The sequence below is a fragment of the Brachionichthys hirsutus genome, chromosome 8, assembly GCF_040956055.1.
Source record: "Brachionichthys hirsutus isolate HB-005 chromosome 8, CSIRO-AGI_Bhir_v1, whole genome shotgun sequence".
NCBI lineage: Eukaryota > Metazoa > Chordata > Actinopteri > Lophiiformes > Brachionichthyidae > Brachionichthys > Brachionichthys hirsutus.
In genome coordinates this window covers 1814247-1832774 of record NC_090904.1, presented here as the reverse complement: position 1 = coordinate 1832774, position 18528 = coordinate 1814247, and the positions used below count along the sequence as shown (strand labels likewise).

The 18528-nt window shown below is 45.2% G+C and overlaps 1 protein-coding gene across 1 annotated transcript; it reads left to right on the top strand.

Moving 5' to 3' along the window:
- The first annotated feature begins 3378 nt into the window (after positions 1 to 3378).
- Positions 3379 to 16685, top strand: LOC137898208 (RNA-binding motif, single-stranded-interacting protein 2-like). Its single transcript, XM_068742218.1, has 14 exons — positions 3379 to 3387; positions 6322 to 6461; positions 9715 to 9773; positions 10271 to 10362; positions 13359 to 13516; positions 13646 to 13725; positions 13855 to 13961; positions 14126 to 14169; positions 14728 to 14821; positions 14963 to 15013; positions 15200 to 15310; positions 15422 to 15499; positions 16169 to 16256; positions 16563 to 16685. The coding sequence occupies exons 2-13, from the start codon at positions 6322 to 6324 to the stop codon at positions 16247 to 16249; spliced, it is 1095 nt and encodes a 364-aa protein (XP_068598319.1). The 5' UTR covers positions 3379 to 3387; the 3' UTR covers positions 16250 to 16256; positions 16563 to 16685.
- The last annotated feature ends 1843 nt before the right edge of the window (positions 16686 to 18528 follow it).

Sequence of the window (18528 nt, the reverse complement as noted above, 5' to 3'; positions counted from 1 at the left end):
CAATACATCGCAGCCCCCTCCTCTTCGCCGACTGCTGTTTGCCTGTTTATTCTGAACTCATTGCTGTCCAATGTGCATCAAACTCACTGCTTGCCTAACCCCCCCCCCCAGCAACTCGCACGTCTAGTTTAAGGTGGATCAGATGAATAGTTCGAGAGGCAGGCAGATTACAGACTCGTCACATTATAGCTGGATGCTGTTTTAGGGGGGGGGGGGCATCATCTTTGATTTCACGTCTGCAGGATCCACACTAACTCCTGTCCTCCTGTGCGCTCTCAAGCTCCAGATGGCATTTTGAAGTACCGGTTTGTGTTTTCACCGTATTGGCTGTCTCGGATCTTGGGCACCACCTGGATGCTCACCCTACCAGATCTGAAATCAATACTTGAGTCTCTCTGGGAAGCAGCATTGAACTCTTTGTTGCACTCACATATTTTTGCTATTTATTTTTACATATGCATTCCTTTCATGCTGAGTAAACCCTTATATGACAGGCGATCTGGGTTCTGTCTGGGTTGGACTTTACCTAAGCACGACAATCAAGTCTTATTTTATTTTCACAGACAAAGAAATTAAAAATAGACTGCATTCAGAGAAGGCAAATAAAATGTCCTCCTCAGTGGGGGGAAATGGAAGGTATGTCGTGGGTGTAAGGATGGAAGGTGTGGTGCGTGTGATGTCAGTGCTTTGATTTGACTACGCTAACTATTAACATTTACGTCATGCAAATGAGGCGTGACAAAATAAAACGGTGAGGATTAGAGAATGGAATGGGAGTGAAGTTGCCTCCTCCAGTTGTTCTACCCGTCTCAAGCTGCCCCCGTTTCATAAAGAGAGAGTTCACAGACAGGTCAAGTTCTTGTGTTGTGATTCCTGACATTTCCTGCTCCGGCCTCCGCTTCCTGCTGCTCGCTCTGCTTGTGTCTCGTTCACGAGTTGCATTACCTGAGCCTCTCAAGTATGCAAAACAAGTCTAGAAATATTCAGAGCGGCGGGCGATAATAAATGTGTGATCCCGACTGCGAGGGGGTGTTTGGTTTCTGCTGCGCTAAAGTCAGCTGTTCATTTCCTGAAAAAGAAAAAAAAGGGAATAAATGTTCCTGAATTCCATTTTGTTGCTGGTTGGTTGTGCGTAAAGGAAAATCACAGGAGGCTTCGCGATGCGTCTGAAGGTGTCGCGTGATTCGCTCTGGAAGACTCACAGGCGTTCAGACGTCAGCGTGTTGCCCAATTCTCTCCTCCTGTGAGCCAATGCTTTATAGAAATATACATTTATTTACATTTATTTCCTGTTAATTACACTGTTGCTAGGCTGATTTCATTTTGTTGCTATGTGGAAACTAAACATTATCCCCTTTTATAGACTGTTCAAGACGGGACTGTTACCCCTTTTTGAACCCCTCCAAAAAAAAAAATGTTCATTGTGATTGATTACCATAGCAACAGACATTCTTGATTCAGGTCTGTGCAAGAGTTTATACTTATTTATATCTTGTTCATTTACTGAAACAAGCAATGCCTGAAAGCATAAAGACATATACAATAATACTTTTTAAAGGTGCCCCCCCCCCCCCAGTATAGAGTCAGGGAACACAATTGTCCTTTCTAAATTATTGAACTGTCAGATGTCATTTTATTTCCTGAAAGTAAGATCAGAACGATCAGCATTTCCAGTTTGAGCAAATGCAAAAAAGCTTTAAAGATTTTTTTTTTTTAAATATGCTTGAGTTCATTGATGATTGATGAGACACAGAAAATTGTGCATCAAGGAAGCAAAGACACAGAAAGACAGAGGAAAAACTCAAAATACAACCACATTTTATATTACAGTAATACTGCATATCAATTATTATATTGTGTGTGTGTGTGTGTGTGTGTCTTTATAGCAATTACACACAAAAAATTCCATTGTTATTAGCGTCGATTTGAGTGTTTTTAAACAGCCAGAATGGATAATCCCCCCCCCAGATATTTTATATGGGAAACATTTAGATGTGAAATTGATTGCATATTGACTCGTTGTGTGTTTAAAGCACCAACGAGATGCTGACAGGTGAACGGGATTTACAATAACCTAGCGCCGATGTTTTACAAACAACTTGTGCAGAAACCGGAGATCCTCTCCAACCAAGCTAACACAGCTGAGCCAATGTTATGAAACGTATATATACACTTCCTGTCTCTTCATTCGGTGTGTTGCCTCTCTTCTCAACCCTCACTCACCATGTTTAGGACTCAAACATAGCTGAGGGTCATCAATGCAATGATTGATACGTGGCCTGGGATATATCGGTCCAATATATTTGAGATGATTGATATTTAAATGTATTTTAATGGAGGACAGCTTGTTGGTTATAACGTGTCTATGTGCTCTAATTCTAGTATGTTACAGATTATAAGCATTTAAAACTCAACTATTGATCGATTTCTACCACCAACACCCAAAGTCTGGCTGTTCTGGAATATCAATGAACAGACAATCACAACTTACTAATGACAAGAGAATAGAGAAACACAAAGTTACATTTGAATAACATTTGTTCACGTTAGTATTTAAGTCATTATTTCACCCTGACAGTGCATTCGGAATGCTTTGTTGTGCTCGCCGCCTCTCTTTTGTTGCTTCCAACATGACTCAGACTGCGTCATCCTGTTGCAGCTTTATTAAAAGTATCACAATAACTGCAAACATTTCCATAATCACATGATCAAAGTCCATCTTCTGGTAAAAATGTGCAAAACATGTGACTTCTGGCTCACGTAAACACCAGATTGTATTTGATCCAAACTTATAGTTGAAACTTAACCTTCAGTCGTAATGATTTAAATTAGATTGAGGCCAGGGGTCGACGCTAACTCGGCTAACGACACCGTCTTAGCTTGGCTGACTCTCAGCATTCATTAATCACAGTTCTAAGAAAATCAGCCAAGTTGGCGTCACGTTGCAGGATCAATCATTGTTTGTGTTGTTGTGCACAGGAAGTCAAAGTGAAGACATGTTCGTGTTTTAACAAGTCGACAATAGGAAATAGCCCGCATGCTGATATAATTGCTGTCTCCTGGCGTGCATGTTTGCTCTGCTGCGTAGTCGATGGTCTGAGAACTCTCTTTCGCAGTCACCTTTGTCCCGCTGGTTGTCTGCCAGCTGTATGTTTATCTATCTCTTAATATAGCAAACGAACGTTTTCAACAGACCCGACTTCAACGCCGTCCGTGTGACCCAGGTAAGGTGAACAGGTAGAGGAAGAGAGTCCTCGGTGAAATCTGACGCCGAGCCGTGCAGCGATGCCAGACGCTCGGTAGTCTTCACATGTCGTTAGATCTCTGGCTGAGCGAGGGGGCCGGTGTTTGTGGGTATCCGCTTCCATGCACCCCCCCCCCCCCCCAGCTCCAGCTTGAAAGCCATGCATGCATGTGCATTTGCATGAGTTCGAGATTGTCGATATTAAGGGGCAGACAGTTTGAAGACTAACTGAGCCAGATGAAAAGAGAAGAGGAAGAAGGGAAGGGTGGGAGACGCAAAGGAAGGATCCAGGGACGAGTCTGGGCGTGAGTTTGGTGCCCCTGTCACCTGGTTGGAATGCGGAGCGCCTCGTTCAAATGGCCGTGTGTTAAGATCGGGAGCAGCTCAGAGGATTTCCTGCTTTACTGCTCAGTCGCCACCCAGGCCTCACCTGAACCTCGGACGCCATCGTTTACGCTCTACACATGCTAAACGTCCTGTTTCAGGAGGACAAATGATCACTTAACCCTTTATAGGGCACTTATTGAAATACTTTGAAATTCAACTTTAGAGTGTTTATTGGAGGACATAAAACTGTATTTTGTTTCGGGTTGTAACATTTTTCACAATTTGTAAATGTCATGTGGAAAATCAAATTACTCAAAAATATTCACCAAATAAATGGCTAAATACATTATTTTTTTTGTTCATATAATTTGTTCCTCATGATTTATTTTAAGAATAAAACAAACGTGGTGATGCTACAGAAGTGAAAGGATTTCTCCAATGACTCATTGGTCCCAAAGTGGAGATGGTGCAAAGCGGCGGCCCCGAGTAACTCAAGACAAGCTGGAAGCCGCATCCTCATTCAGCCAGGCGGTAAATCAGCGCTCCAGCGTGTCATTTAATCAGCTGGTCGGGCCGTCCTGTCTGAAGCAGGGAGGCGGGACACGGAGGGCAGGTGGGCTCCCAGCAGACTGGAAATCCATGCTGTTCTACGGGTCAAACTGGGGTCGGCTGGGGAAGCCCACGGACATAAACCAGTGGTTTAGGGGCTTTTAAAGAGATACAGGAGTGTTTAAAGTGGAATAAAGGATTTATCCATTAAACAAAGGAAATCGTTCCTCGTGTATTTTATGACAACACTTAAAACGAAAGCTCTGATGGACTGAGAAGACAATTTTCTGGCAGCTTCAACGAACGGTTCTTCATTTTGAATCCTTAGTTTTAGTCTTAAAATATTCCTGCATCAGATAAACTAGTTAGTAATCTGAAATTAAAAGTGGGATGAGAGGCGGGGTACACCCTGGACAAGCCGCCAGTCCATCGCAGCACATGATTATACATTTTAATTCAATAATTTGTCAACAAATGCTCTACTTTCTCAGAGAAGTTTACAAAGGAACGTGTTTTGAACTTGCGGCTTGTTGCTTGTTGTGTAAATACGTAGTTTGCTTACTTCTTGCAGTTTCTGTATGCTTAATAGCAGACGTCTACGAGCATGCGCATCGATCCTCTGCTTTACTTTGGGGTGGGTGTGAGTCGGTCTTATAGTCTTAAGTAAATGAACAAACACAACAGACCTTTCCGGTTTCTTCAGTGTGAGAGAAGTTCGTTCTGTTTCTGAGAGACGATTCTGTTGCTGCTGGGCCAGATAGCGATCCGAGGGACTGGATGGCATCTATTTGATGACATTTCTTGATGTTGCTGGTGGTTCTGGTGAGACCGTGGCTTCCTGCTGGGGTTTTCCTAAACGCCATTGCTCAGTGACCCTCTCTTTTCTCCTGAAATTAGCCCATTGTCCATTTGTCGCCTCTGTCCATTCGGCTCCCGAAGCGACACTCTCCAGACTCCAGCCCTGTCAAAAGGCATATTTGTTCTTATTCCTTCATATGGAACAGCAGATTAAAAAGACTTCGCTGTGAAGCTGAGCAGACTGAAGTCACACCAAACATTTGCCAGCTCTGGTGAACCTCGTCTACTCTCGAGTGTTGGTTGTTTTTTGATTGCTTGATCCTTAATTGAAAAAAAAAAAAAACGGCAGTAGATTTATTCATGGTAAGAGAGTATTTATTTTCCTTTGCATGCTTTTTGATAATGAAACCACATTTATCCCAATGAAAATATTCATTTTCCTGGTTTGCGCAACCTTTTGTTTGAGTTCTCTAAGGAGGTTTACGGTCCCAGAGATGCACTGCTTGTTGCATAATGTCTTCAGATTCCTGGTGGTGAGTCATGGGCTAAATGACTTCCATAGTTTGAAGCTAGTATTCTGAGACACTTGAAGTAAAGAAGTCCAACTCCAGCAAGGAGGAACATTTGAGATCATGACACAGGTCTCTTGCCATGTATTCCCCATTTGAATGAAGTCCTGCTGTGCTTATTCACTTTTCCAGATCTCTTTGTTCCTGGTTTGTTTTGGTAAACTTATTAGACTTGTATGAAATGCTGACTGTCTCGAGATCACGATCGCTGTTAACTTCAGACTTTACATGAGAGGAAAACCTTTGAAGGGCTCTGAGTGCGAGCTTTCTGCAGGTCTGGTATGGGTGGAAAAGCAAGCTTTAAGCAGATGGCAGCCATTTATTTAGAAGTATCTGCTTTTATAATACAGCGGTAAGGTGAGAAGGCAGCACGAAGTATAGAAAGCAGTTCACATATAGTCTATGACTTGATTCTTCCTCATCAGATGAACTGAATGTTAGAGTTTGGCTTGATATGCACCGCAAGATTGTGTTTGTGGTTCCAAAAGTAAAAAGGAAGTTACCCAACATGGAGAAAGCATAAGAGGCCCCTTTTCCCTATATGGAATAGGCAGCCAAGAGCCCCCCCCCAGAAAGCAGTATTGGTGAGTGTTGACATGAAGCCTGTATGATATCATTTTTCACAGCGCCTACGTTATCGTCTGTCCCTGCCAGGATTACTATCAACATCTGATTTTTTTTTTTTTTTTTACTCATGTCTCCAGTATTCGCTGCCGCTTGAAACTCTGAAGTGTTTTGAAGCCTGTGATTCTGTTGCGTGTTCATACGCAGTAAAGTAATGCGACGTTTCTCTCTCTCTCGTTGCAGCAGGCCTATGTGTCCTCCGGCCACCAGATGGCGCCCCCTAGTCCCAACACCAACAGTAGTAGCAACAGCAGCGGCGCGGGAGGGGATCAGCTAAGTAAAACGAATCTGTATATTCGCGGCCTCCATCCGGGGACCACAGACCAAGACCTGGTCAAACTCTGCCAGCCGTGAGTCATTTTTTAAACTTTTCGTGTGTTTATTGTCTCATTTATGAAGACATTGGCCAAAATCTACGTTTCCTTCAGACTCATGACAAAATCGGCAACACGTTATGTCATGTTTGTTTCATGTTTTCACGTTCAGTTAGCGGCTATCTCCCGCAGCATCATGAATTGGCTAACTGTTAGCCAATTCATGATGTTGCGAGAGTGGCGATGGATTTCGTGCAAGATATCTCTCCAAGTTTTGATTCGCCAAGAGAGAGATGAGACAGTATACATCAACGTTCTCACCAAAAAACTCAAGTTCTATATTTCTTTGTGTGTGATCTCTGGATACAGATGCAAAGCGTTGATTAAACGCACTGGAGGCGATCGTAAGAGGAATTTCGCTTCCTTCCTGTTTGCTAAGCTAAACTAAGCTAATGACCTTTTTTGCCTGCAGATTCATTAAAAGCAAAAATTAAACTGCCAAACTATTATTTTAAGAAGTTCCTTAAGTATTAGCAGTGTAAATGAGAATTCGGTCTTAATGACTTACCTGATTAAATAAAGGTTGAATAAATAAGTTTGTTTTACATTACATAACTTCAAACCCTAAATTAAAATGTCAGGAAATTCTGTGTAAACCAGGCAGGTAGCAAAAAAATAAAATACAGTGGAACCTCGGCTGTCCAACGTAATTTGTCCCTTAATGCTGGTCGAAAACCAAAGCTATATTTCCCATAATAAATAATGGAAACCTGATTAATCAGTTCCTACGAACCAGGTAAATGTCCATTTACATGCTTACAGCTATAATATGCAACTATGTGTATCTAAACAACAGATGACACATAAAAGTGTAAATAGTACGCAAAACAAACACATAATAAAAGTTATTTAATTTAGACATGTAAACTCAAAGTCAAATTCAATCAGATGAAAGTCTGAACAAATGTTCTGCCTGAACTGGAACAGGTTTTCTCTACATGGTGACGTTTGATCCGTTCCATTTGGTGGAAGAGATCTCTTTTGTCAGGAAGGAAGGAAGGAAGGAAGGAAGGAAGGAAAGAAGGAAGGAAATGTGTTTTGTGAGTGAGGAAGTTGTATAACCGCAGTTTGATTCTTGACAATGCCCTGAGCCTGAGAAATTGTCTTGAGAAATGGTGGCAGCGTAGAGGGGAAGGAGTAAGGGAAAAAAGAATCCAGATGGGGGGGGGGCAGAGAAGGAGAGAAGGGGCCGGAGAGGGGCACAGCCTGCTGCCTCCTCATGTCCTGATGTAACCTTTGGCTTTTTATGAAGCTCCAACAGCCACGAGCTAAGACTGACACACACCTAGACAACCAGAGATGCTGTCTCTCACACGCACACGCACACGCACGCACACACACACACACACACACACACACACAGATAGATGGATAGAATTTTGTGAAACGGTCACCAAACGTTGAGCTGCTGTGCGTTTGAGCTACGCTGTACGTCACAGATGTTATTTGTGAGCTTTGACCGTTTCTACAGGTCGTTCCCGGTAACAGCACGCCTCCCTGAACAAACGCTGACACTAACTAACCCCCCCCCCCCCCCGTTTCATTGTGTTAACAGCGCAGCCCCTCTCCCAATTATTTGTTGCCCGTCGCTCTCCACTTTAACAAAGGTTAAAAAGCCTCCTTATTAACTGTTACTGCTGATACATGGAGCAAGAAAAGAAAAGCCTGACATCTGGGGCTGGGATATGAAGGAGAGGAACACTGGAGTGACAGCAGGGGGTGCACAGAGAAGCCATTGTGGGGTGGTAGAGAAGCAGAGACAGGTCTTTAGGTAGAGCTACACTTGAAGGGGAAACTTAAATAAGAGGGGAAAGAGCAGCATGGCCTGCTGGGAAAGATCATATATGGGTCAGAGCCGCTTTTTAATTCCCTTTGGCCCCCACGGTGAGGTGGGAAGCCGCAGGGCGGCCGACGTAAGGGGACCATCAGGCAGACCTTTGTTCTCCTCAGTCCTGTGATGTTATCTCCATAGAACTGGATTGGATTATCGACAGAACCGTCACGGCACGAGACAAATTTGTATCCGGTTCCAGAATGTGATGCGGTCAAATCCAGTCAATGTTTCAGGGGTTGCCAGGGTTTTGAGCAAATTAACAAAAAAACCAAAAACAAAATGTCATAAGTAAACCTTCTCATGATTGTGGTTTTTCTCTTTCAGTACTAAACAAGACTCAGTTTCCACTTTTCCCTAATCACAGAGCTTCTCTGTATTTGCAATCTGCCAGCTTCAGGGTCCAGGGAAAGAGTACCGGTACCAGGAAGTAATGGCTGACTGCCAGGCAGTTTCCTGTCCCGATTCTTGTTTGGACAAGATCATTTCAAACCATTTATATTCAAAGTCTTAATTTGGGGTTGTTCCAAAAAAAAAAAAGAAGGGAGAAACCACAAACAGGGAATTTATTTACCGATTCTAAAGATGACCCTAAGCCTAACCCATTTGACCAAATTACAGCAAACTATCAGCATAATTTATGCAAAAAAAAAAATGTCAATGTTCAAAGATCTGCTTTTCTTTCGTGACTGACAATAGAGCAGTGATTTCTGCATGGAGATGAATGTTTTTGCGTTCCTAAGGAAGATGCTTGGGCTGTCGTTGAATATGCATTTTAGGAATGTGGGGGGAGACGAGGCCACAACGTTCTGCGTCACGGTGTCGCGACACAGGATGTGACCGCCGAGTCGCTTTTGAGTCATTGTTGGGCAACGCCTGCTGGAACCAGGTTGGACCGTAGGACCCAGCGACTCGCTGGGAGGAATGGGTGGAAAAACAGAGAGGGGGGCAGAGAGGGGTGGAGTGGGAAGGAGAGCGAACTGAGGGTCGAAGCGTCGGGTTACATTGTATATTCCGCCCAGACGCCATGTCGCCCAAACAGACGAAGGCCAGCCACCCTCGCCAGACGGGGCAGCTCTGTCACACAGTCATGTAGGGGGGGGGGCTCTATATTATTACCGAATTTCACCTGGATCTGATCCAGAATGACGTTAGGAAAAATGTTAACATAGAAAACCGCATTTACATTTCATGGCTTTCAATGTTATCGGGCTTTATTTGAATATAGCAAATAGCCCAGGTGCATCATGAAAGGTGTGTGTTTGTGTTTGTGATGCAGACACGCCTGAAGCGAATGTCTCCTCCTAACCCCAGCGGAGACGGATGAAGTGTCCTTTTGATTTGTCGGCACCCCTTTCATGTGGGTCTGTCATAAGTTCTGCTTTTTTGCCTCCACAGTTACGGTAAGATTGTCTCGACAAAGGCCATCTTGGATAAAACCACCGATAAATGTAAAGGTGAGCTGTGTTGTGCAAATACCCCCCCCCCCCCCCCTCATTGGATGTGTTTCAACATTTCGGGAGATAAAATTGAACCTTCCCTGCAGAATTAGATGCTAAATGTGCCTCTTCTGTGCCTGAAATATGAAGCTACAGCCGGGAGATGGTTAGTTTAGCTTGGATTATTCTGGAAACGGGGGGTAAACAATAAACCCGAATTAGTCCAAAGGTTAACAAAAGTCTTCTTTACCTCATAGCACCTCTAAAGCTCATAAATAAACATCTCATTTGTTTAGCCTGTACAAAAGTCTTTGTGCAGCGTCAGCCTGGCTGGTTTCCTGCTAAATTGTTACGCAAAATGACTTTTAGCCTAGATTAGCACGCTAAACTGGGCTAAGAGCCTCTTTGCTACAGCTTCATGTTGAGCCCACACGCCTGAACCTCACGGTTTTCCCTGATTGTCCGAACGTATTTGGTTTTAATAACAGGATAGTGACTTCAATCTGTTTTTACAGGCTACGGCTTTGTGGACTTTGACAGTCCTGCAGCGGCACAGAAAGCCGTTACCGCCCTGAAGTCCAGTGGGGTCCAGGCTCAGATGGCCAAGGTAAGAACCCAGCCGGCCCTTCATCACCTCCGTTACATAAGACCAGTCACCAGTCACCCGACCAGTGCATCAATCTATCGTCCCGTCGACCGCCGCCGTGAAGCGTCCCGTCCTTTATCGGGAGGCGTGTCCCCGTTTTACTTCATTAACTAAACTTCTCCTTGCTTTGTTCATCCTTCACTACCTTCGTTTTCATCCTCATTGCCTCCTCTTCCTCCGTCACCCGGCTCAGTGCCCCCCCCGCCCTCGTCTCCACGCTTGCGCTTGTTGCCGTCCTGCTCCCGTTGTCGAGCTTGTTCTCAGCTCTTTGTGCGAGCGTCTGCAGTCAAAGCCACTCTTGTCGGGACATTAAGCTGATCCCTCTGGCTCTCCGGCTCCCCTTTGAGGGGAACCCAGGAGGGGGGGTGGCCTCTACACCCGCTGTCAATGAGACGGGCACAATGGGCTGGCATTGTCTGCCGTCTGGGCCCAGGCCCGGTGGTTGACGCCAGGTCTTAATACACCCTACCCCATTGTCCCTGCCCCCCCCCCCCCCCGCTTTAACTGCACCCAAATATCACTGTAATGTAACACCGGGGTCTCCCTCAGCCCGGGCCTTGGACGGCTGTAACCGAGCCAAGCTTCCAGCTGACCTGAACCGGTCCGGTGCAACTAAACCCCCCGAGCCCAAGTCCACCGAGTGCCACACGATCCCGAGTATCTCAGTACCTAACGAGCGGAACTGGACACCAAGACGAGACTTATGAAGACAACATATGCTCAGACAAGGGCGTCGATTGCCGACCGTAAAACCCAAATATACGCAGCTGCTTCAGAGTCGGGTAAGAAACACCTGCAGCTGGAAATCTGAGGCAGAGAGAGGCCACGCCTTGCCCTTCTTTTCCTCCGAGCACGATTGGTCCCCTGAACGGGCCACCCCGGCCCAGAGGAGCCACGTGTGGAGGGGCAGTGGAACTGTGGCAAAGTTTAAAAATAGATCCTTTCTCAGTCCTCATTACCTCCCTGCTGCAACGCATGCTGCTCGACGCGCAAACAGGCAAACAGGCAAACAGACACACCCCGGCAGACGAGGCTTCACCTCGAGCCTGACACGCAAATGGAATGCACCCGTGTGTCTGGGCTGGATCCACGGCCTCTCGATATCCACGGCAGAGGGAGAGTGTTTGAATGTGAAGCGGGATCCTGTTTCCGCTACGAAAGGAATCATTTAACAAGAAAGATGGAAATGGCTGTTTTCGTTCCTTTTGTCATTCAAGCTTGAACTCTTTTATTGACATCCATCATGCACTTTGTTAAATAATAGTGGTATTGATGCACCTTGGGACGATCACGGGTTCCCGCTCCACCAGGTAGCCTGATGCTAGCGAATGTTCCCTGTCAGAACGCTCTGGGCCAACATGAACATCTGGATCCTGCTTGTCTTTCCCGCTTGGATGGGAAAGTTTTCTTCAGATTTGTGATAATTTTAATTTTTTATGTGCTTCTACCCGTTTCTTTCATGTACGGTTGAAACGCTCTTCTGCTTATGTTTCCACCAGCGATTAGGATTACATAAAAACTACCGGCCGGGTTTTGATTAAACTTCTAACGGGAGAGAAGAAGGTGAATCCAGATCAAGGATCAGAGTCCGGATTTTTCCCAGATGAGAAGTTTTGATCCGTTTTTGTCAATACTAGAAGGATTACTTTGAAACTGTGTGGAAACTCGGGGGGGGGGGGGGGGGGGCTTATATCCCGTGCAATAACCCATCAAATGTTAACTGTAGTTTTTTCTTGAACAACCATCAAACTGATCATCACTAGTTCTAATTCTGGGCTCGATTAGGCCACAGAGTCATGTAATGAGGTTCAAACTATTGCTTTAAAGCGCAACGGCAGAATGCGCACTCGCTCTTTTGAGGGCCGTCTCGTCATTGGGGGTGGCAGAATTATCTGATCCTAACAAATTCTGGAAAAGAGGGGGCTGTTAATCAGCAGGTGCTCATTCATCCCGTTTCCCGTTTGGTCTTTTCTGTCTTCCTCTTTCGTTTGCCAAACGACTCAAGACTCCCTCCACCTCCTATCTCGTCTGCTCCTCCGTTCTGTACAAAATATCAGGCTTTCGAGCGGCTGGTTTCTCCCACCCTGCCTCTTCCCTCGCTGTTTTCCCTTCCGCTCCTTTTAGCCCAGCCTCTTTTCTCTGGGTTGCCAAGGCTCCTGTTGCTCTCTGTACTCTTTAACTTCTTGCCCAGCTTCCTGTCTGCTTCTGCAGTTACACAGGGTTTCACTTTCAGGCTAGTGCCAATGTCTGAACGACTTCTCTTTAACCGACTTGCAGCTGTCAGCGACTTTTAATTAGACAAAATGTGACTCCACCTTTGCCGACAAATGTTTATTTCCGCGTATCAGAATATTTCAGAATCAGAATCAGAAGGTGTTTATTGCCAGTGAGGGTTCACAGACTAGGATTTTTTTCTCGGTGAAGTCGTGCTACATGTAACAGCAATGACAAAATACAAAAAACATACAAGTGCAGACACATCACAAAACAGCAGCAGCAGGAGTGGATACGCAGATGTGTATTAGCAGCAGTAAAACTAGTGTAATCACGCAGTGCAAATAGAATTTGTGCTTAAAAGAGAATTTCGATTGCCTGACAGCCTTAATTGAGGGAATAGATGACAAACTACTAAGGTTTTTAGTTTCCTGCCACCGCTAAAAAGCTTTTTATGCTCACCAGTCCTCTCTCAACATGGCGTTCGACACGGCGCACGCAAGACTTTGTGCCGATTGCAGGTGTTGATGGAAAGACGGCTCACATTAAATGAAAATTTATGCTGCGTGAAAAAGATTTCCCATTTGCGCACACAAATTCAGAAAAACAAGTGTCATATATTTTTCAATAATCAAGTGGAAATACTTTGGACTCAGTAAAAACAATAAATGATAGAAATGATTTCACCTGTTCAATGAAACAGAGAGAATTATGTCTGATTCTTGTGTCCATTATCGCCACAGCAACAAGAGCAGGACCCCACCAACCTCTACATCTCCAACCTGCCGGTGTCTATGGATGAGCAAGAGCTGGAGGGCATGCTCAAGTCCTTCGGGCAGGTCATTTCCACACGCATCCTACGAGATGCTAACGGGACCAGCCGCGGCGTGGGATTCGCTAGGTGAGGGCCGCAGCGCCCGGAACAAATGGACGAACGCCACCCGCGTACAATGTCTGAGTGCATTCTGTGCAAGAAATAAAAGGTTTCCTGTGTGCCGGCGTGGTTCTAACGCTAAAGTCTGCATTTCAGAATGGAGACCACAGAGAAGTGCGAGGCCATCATTCAGCATTTCAACGGCAAATTCATCAAGACTCCACCGGGAGTGCCCGGTGCGTGGAATGTTTGCTTTGCGCAAGGGAAACCTGATATTGCTGTTGTTGGCTCCAGAGCGCCGTGTTTTCTGTTCCCTGATGTGATCAATAGATTCACTTTCTTTTTTTCATGTGCTGCTTTCACAGTGCCCACAGAGCCCTTATTATGTAAGTTTGCAGACGGAGGCCAGAAGAAGAGGCAGAACCAGGGGAAGTACCTCCAGAATGGAAGGCCCTGGGCTCGAGACGGAGATGCGGTGAGACTCGTGATCCTCGACATGAATCTTTTATCGGTCGCATGTCCCTCTGGGGGCGAACACAAAACGCGTGACGACGTTTAGCTGCGTGTTTCTCCACAGACGGCGTCGTCTCTTTGGATGACCTCACTGCTTCTGAATCCCGTGTGTTGTTTTCACAGGGAGGAATGACGCTCACGTATGACCCCACAGCCTTACAAAATGGGTGAGTGGAACCAAATGAGAACTAGAAAAGGACAATCAGAGATTGCAGACCCTCGTCTCCAAAAGACTATTGGATCTTGTGAGACAGTAAACAGGGCTTCCGGATCAGAGGCGCCAAACCTGCTCTAGCTTGCTGCTCCGGAACGTACTACAAGACTCCTTCTGGACTCTTTTTCCCATCATGCCATTCGTGTCCCTCCCTCTTAAAGTGGCAGTTTACAGCAGAGGCACAATTCCAGATGTAAAATAATTCTAGAATGCCATTCTCGGGGAGGACCGAGCCACGGACAGAACCTTGCTTGTGTAAAAATTGAAAGTCGATTGGGTTACTAGTTTTTGAGTTATGCGCTCGGACAGACAAACAAACAGACAGACAAACAAACGCACCCAATTGCAATACCCTCGCCTCCTCTTCGGCGAGGGTAACAATCCCAACCGTCCAGGATAAGCAGTGTCATGTGCAAACCTTGGGGAGGTGCTGCCCTCTACTGGGGCGGAGCAGGAACAACCAATTTAAACAGGAGTTGTTGACATGGTTCACGTCGTCTCCCCCCCCCAGCTTCTACTCCTCACCCTACAGCCTGGCCCCAAACAGAATGATCGCCCAGACGTCCCTCTCTCCTTACATGCATTCTCCAGTCTCCTCCTACCAGGTCAGAATGCAATCCAAAAATCTACACTTTCATTTTCCATATTCAGTTTTGTGCCAAAGCCCTCGTTTAGTAGAAGTATTAATATGATAATGCAATATTATTACACAAATGAGTTCACCTCATGTGCCTCTTGTTCTAAAGGTACACAGCCCGTCCTGGATGCACCATCAGTCATACCTCATGCAGCCAGCTGTGAGTATTCACAGACGCTCGCGATGCCTCATTTACGCTGGACTTAATGCCCCCCTCGGGTGGATCGGGGAGCCACAAACCCCTCACCTGGATGTAGCGCATGCAGCTTCTTTTTTGTGTTTGGCTCTATTTGAATTATTTTTGTGATTCAGACTCTGTTGTTTGTGTGTTTTTATGCCTTTGCAGGGTACAGTTCTTACCCCAACAATGGATCACGCTATGTCCATCCAGCCCACCTCCATGATGGGACCTCTCGCCCAGCAGCTAAGCCATCTGTCCCTGGGCAGTACGGGCACAGTCAGTACCACGCACACACACACACACACACACACACACATAATGAGTGAGAGGAAAAACATTCATGACTTCATTTATCCACGTCAAACATTACTCTGTTTGTTTTTGCAGTATATTCCGGCCAACACAGCTATGCAGGGGACTTACATCCCCCAGTTCACCCCAGTGCCTCCCTCCAGTGTCGCAGAGGTAGGGAGCGGATGACTAATAAAAACAAATACCAGATGACAAGCTGCTGCTCTCTCCCTGCCGGTTCATGTTTGTGGATGATTTAAGGAGTGGAAGAAGCATTTAGGGCAGCTGCCCACGCCCGGCTCAAGGCTGGATCAAACACTGAACTACAAATAAGGAAGAGAACACTTCAGCTGGATCGGCTCAAAACAACAAGACCAGAATAAGTAGCGTGGAAAAGACGGGGGGGAAAAGGCAGGAAGTCAGGCCGTGATTGGACGAATTCAGGGGGGCGGAGCGGAATAGACCGTCGGCGATAAACTACCCGTTAAATAAAGATCAATTTAGTAAATACGCCCTGCAGTGTGTGCGGCCTGTTAGAACCTGGTCTTTCCTCGGATCAGCTGTTCACACCTGGCATTATGTCTGTGGGGCATTTGTGTGTCAACACGCTTTTTGAACAACTGATCGGGTCTACAGATAAACCAATCACTGGGACATTGATTTTTGATTGGATATTGATGCCGTGCATAAACTTGTTTGACCTCAGTTAACGGATCGCTCCTGTTCACGTCCCGTCGGGCTCGTCCCCTCAGGCGTGTTGCATTGTCTTTGATTTTAGGACAGCAGCGGGACATTAATTTTTAACAATAATGTTTAACATGCGGACACTGTCGGTTTTTCTAGGAGAACAGTGGTCAACAGCAACAGGTCACCATGGAAACGCCCTCAGAACACACAACCTACTCATACCAACACGCCAAGTGAAACTAAGGTAAGAGTCGTCCATGTTGCAAAGAATGGAAGCGGATCAATGTCTGGTAGACTCGCACAGTGATGCTTTTATTATTAGCACAATGGCTCCGTATTACACGGGTGTGTTTGTCTAATACACATTAAAATACAGAAGATTTATAGATTCGTTTTCTACTTTTAACACGCATCCATTTACTTTATCCTTCTCCTCCATGAAGGTCATGTTTTTTTGCCCGTGCTGGTTTGTCTGCCTGTCTCTGTTAGCAAGTGACACAAAAGTGTGTGTGTGTGTGTGTGTGTGTGTGTGTGTGTGTGTGTGTCCCAGCTCCCAGTAGGGCGGGGCCAGAGACCAGTGCTCCAACCCATCACCAAGCACCCGGACTTGAACATGGATAACTAAAAGGAACATGTGTGTGCGTGTGTGTGTGTGTGTGTGTGTGTGTGTGTGGTATGCCTGCAGATTTTTTTTTTTTTTTTTTTTTTTTAAAGAAAAAGGACAGCACTCATATTATTGGACTTTTCTGCTCACATCCTCAAGAGTTGATCAACCAAAGTTTGTGGGATTTTCATCACAGAAGATCCATTTTGATTACTGAAAAAGGAAGAAAACAAGAAGTCAAAAGAAAAACCAAGAAAAAAAAAGAAATTAGGAGATGAGGAAGAGTCCCAGAAAATTATTTTTGTGCACGTATTATAGTAAATTCTTATTTTATTTTTTAAAATAGCATTCTGGACATTTCAGGGTGATTCAAGCAAGAGTTTTTTTTTTTTTTTGTAAAATATGCAAACTTCTATTTTTATTTCCTGATGTGTGTTGTATGACATTCTGTTTGCAGCAGTGGGGGCAACAATATGTACAGATTTAAACCGTTACAAACACTTTGCTGGACTGATGTGTGGCGTCCTCGTAAAACAAACCGTTTAAAGCTACTTCCTGCTGCACAGATGATGATGATGATGATGATGATGACGCAGTTCGTAGTCGACTCAAATTCATGTTTAGAACTTTCAAACATTATTCCATCAGCGAACAACAAGACAATCAATTAATTCTATTTATATTTGAATTATAGGTCTATTTTTTAGAGTTTTTCTAGATAATTGAAGCAAACATTTATACAGAGTAAGTTATTTAATGCTATAGTCTGTAAAGACACGAATGGAATGGATCTTCACCCAACACGGTAAATATTTGGCTCCCTAAAATGATCCGTAGGAATTTTTTAGCCGCGTGGTTCAGGAGCCATCGAAGCAACGCGTCCCGCCGGTCCCGCGCTCCGTGTCCCGTGTTCCGTGTCCCGTGTTCCGTGTTCCGTGTTCCTCCGTGCGCGTCCATGAGAAGTGGTTTTAAGCGGTTTTTTGTTGTAGCAAAAGTTCAGGTATCTTTAGTCTCGTCTCGTCTTGAAGGGACGAAGTGAACACGTTTTAGATCCGAGCAGTTTGATTATGTGTACAAAGAAAAATGCAGTTACTAAATGAAACGATATTTTTAGCTAAAGCAAAGAGTGGAATCGAGTAGAAGACGAACACGATCCCTGAGATTGAACCGGTTCGACGCTGAAGGGGGGCAGTGCGTGTTTTTCTCTTTCTGCTTTCAACGCTGCCGTCGTCACCCGGGTTCGATTCTCCGTCAGCGATTTCTCGTTTGGAGAAAGTTACGCGTTTTCCCTTTTTGTCTTTCTCTGTCACTTGAAATTTGCCTTATTTTCACCAGTTTATCTTTGAAGTAGTCGACTTGAGCTTTTCATAGAGTAGATCGTAGTTTTGTTTGTTGTCTGGTTCACAGATTGACGCTGCCCGTGTGGTGGACACACACGAACTCTCTCGTCTTCACCCACCCCTTCCTCGCCTCGTGTCGGGCCTGCTTTTAGGAAAAGCCTTCCGGAGCACCGTGGCTTCATTTTGTACCGATGCTGCCGCCGTTTGTGGCTTGAACGGCCGTGGTGCGTTTGAGTCAGCGTGGACGTCACGCCATCGCTTGCCGTACATCCAGTTCTATGTAGACATAGGAGTCGTGGTTTTATAAAGGACTGTCCACCGGACCATGGAAGTGCCATTAAAGACATATTTTACAGCCTTTAGCGAGACAGCAAGTCTGAATGATCCAAAATTCTGCAAAGACTGTTTTTAGATGAGCCTTAATGTTATTTCTCCGGATGAACTGCCTGAGCGTTCATAGGATTGACACTAAGTTGTACATATTACCCCAAAAACAGTGCGTGTTGCCGTGCGCAGGAAGGAGCCTTCCTTCTCTCAAACATCCGCGTTTGAATCGGTGGAAAACAAGCGCG

What these genes read in the sequence shown, in the direction of transcription:
- LOC137898208 (XM_068742218.1), top strand. Translation starts at nt 6,322, where the DNA reads ATGGCGCCCCCTAGTCCCAACACCAACAGTAGTAGCAACAGCAGCGGC. An exon ending in CCCACAGCCTTACAAAATGG is followed by an intron (nt 14,170 to 14,727) that starts GTGAGTGGAACC and finishes TCCCCCCCCCAG; the next exon opens with CTTCTACTCCTCACCCTACA. An exon ending in CTCCCTCCAGTGTCGCAGAG is followed by an intron (nt 15,500 to 16,168) that starts GTAGGGAGCGGA and finishes CGGTTTTTCTAG; the next exon opens with GAGAACAGTGGTCAACAGCA.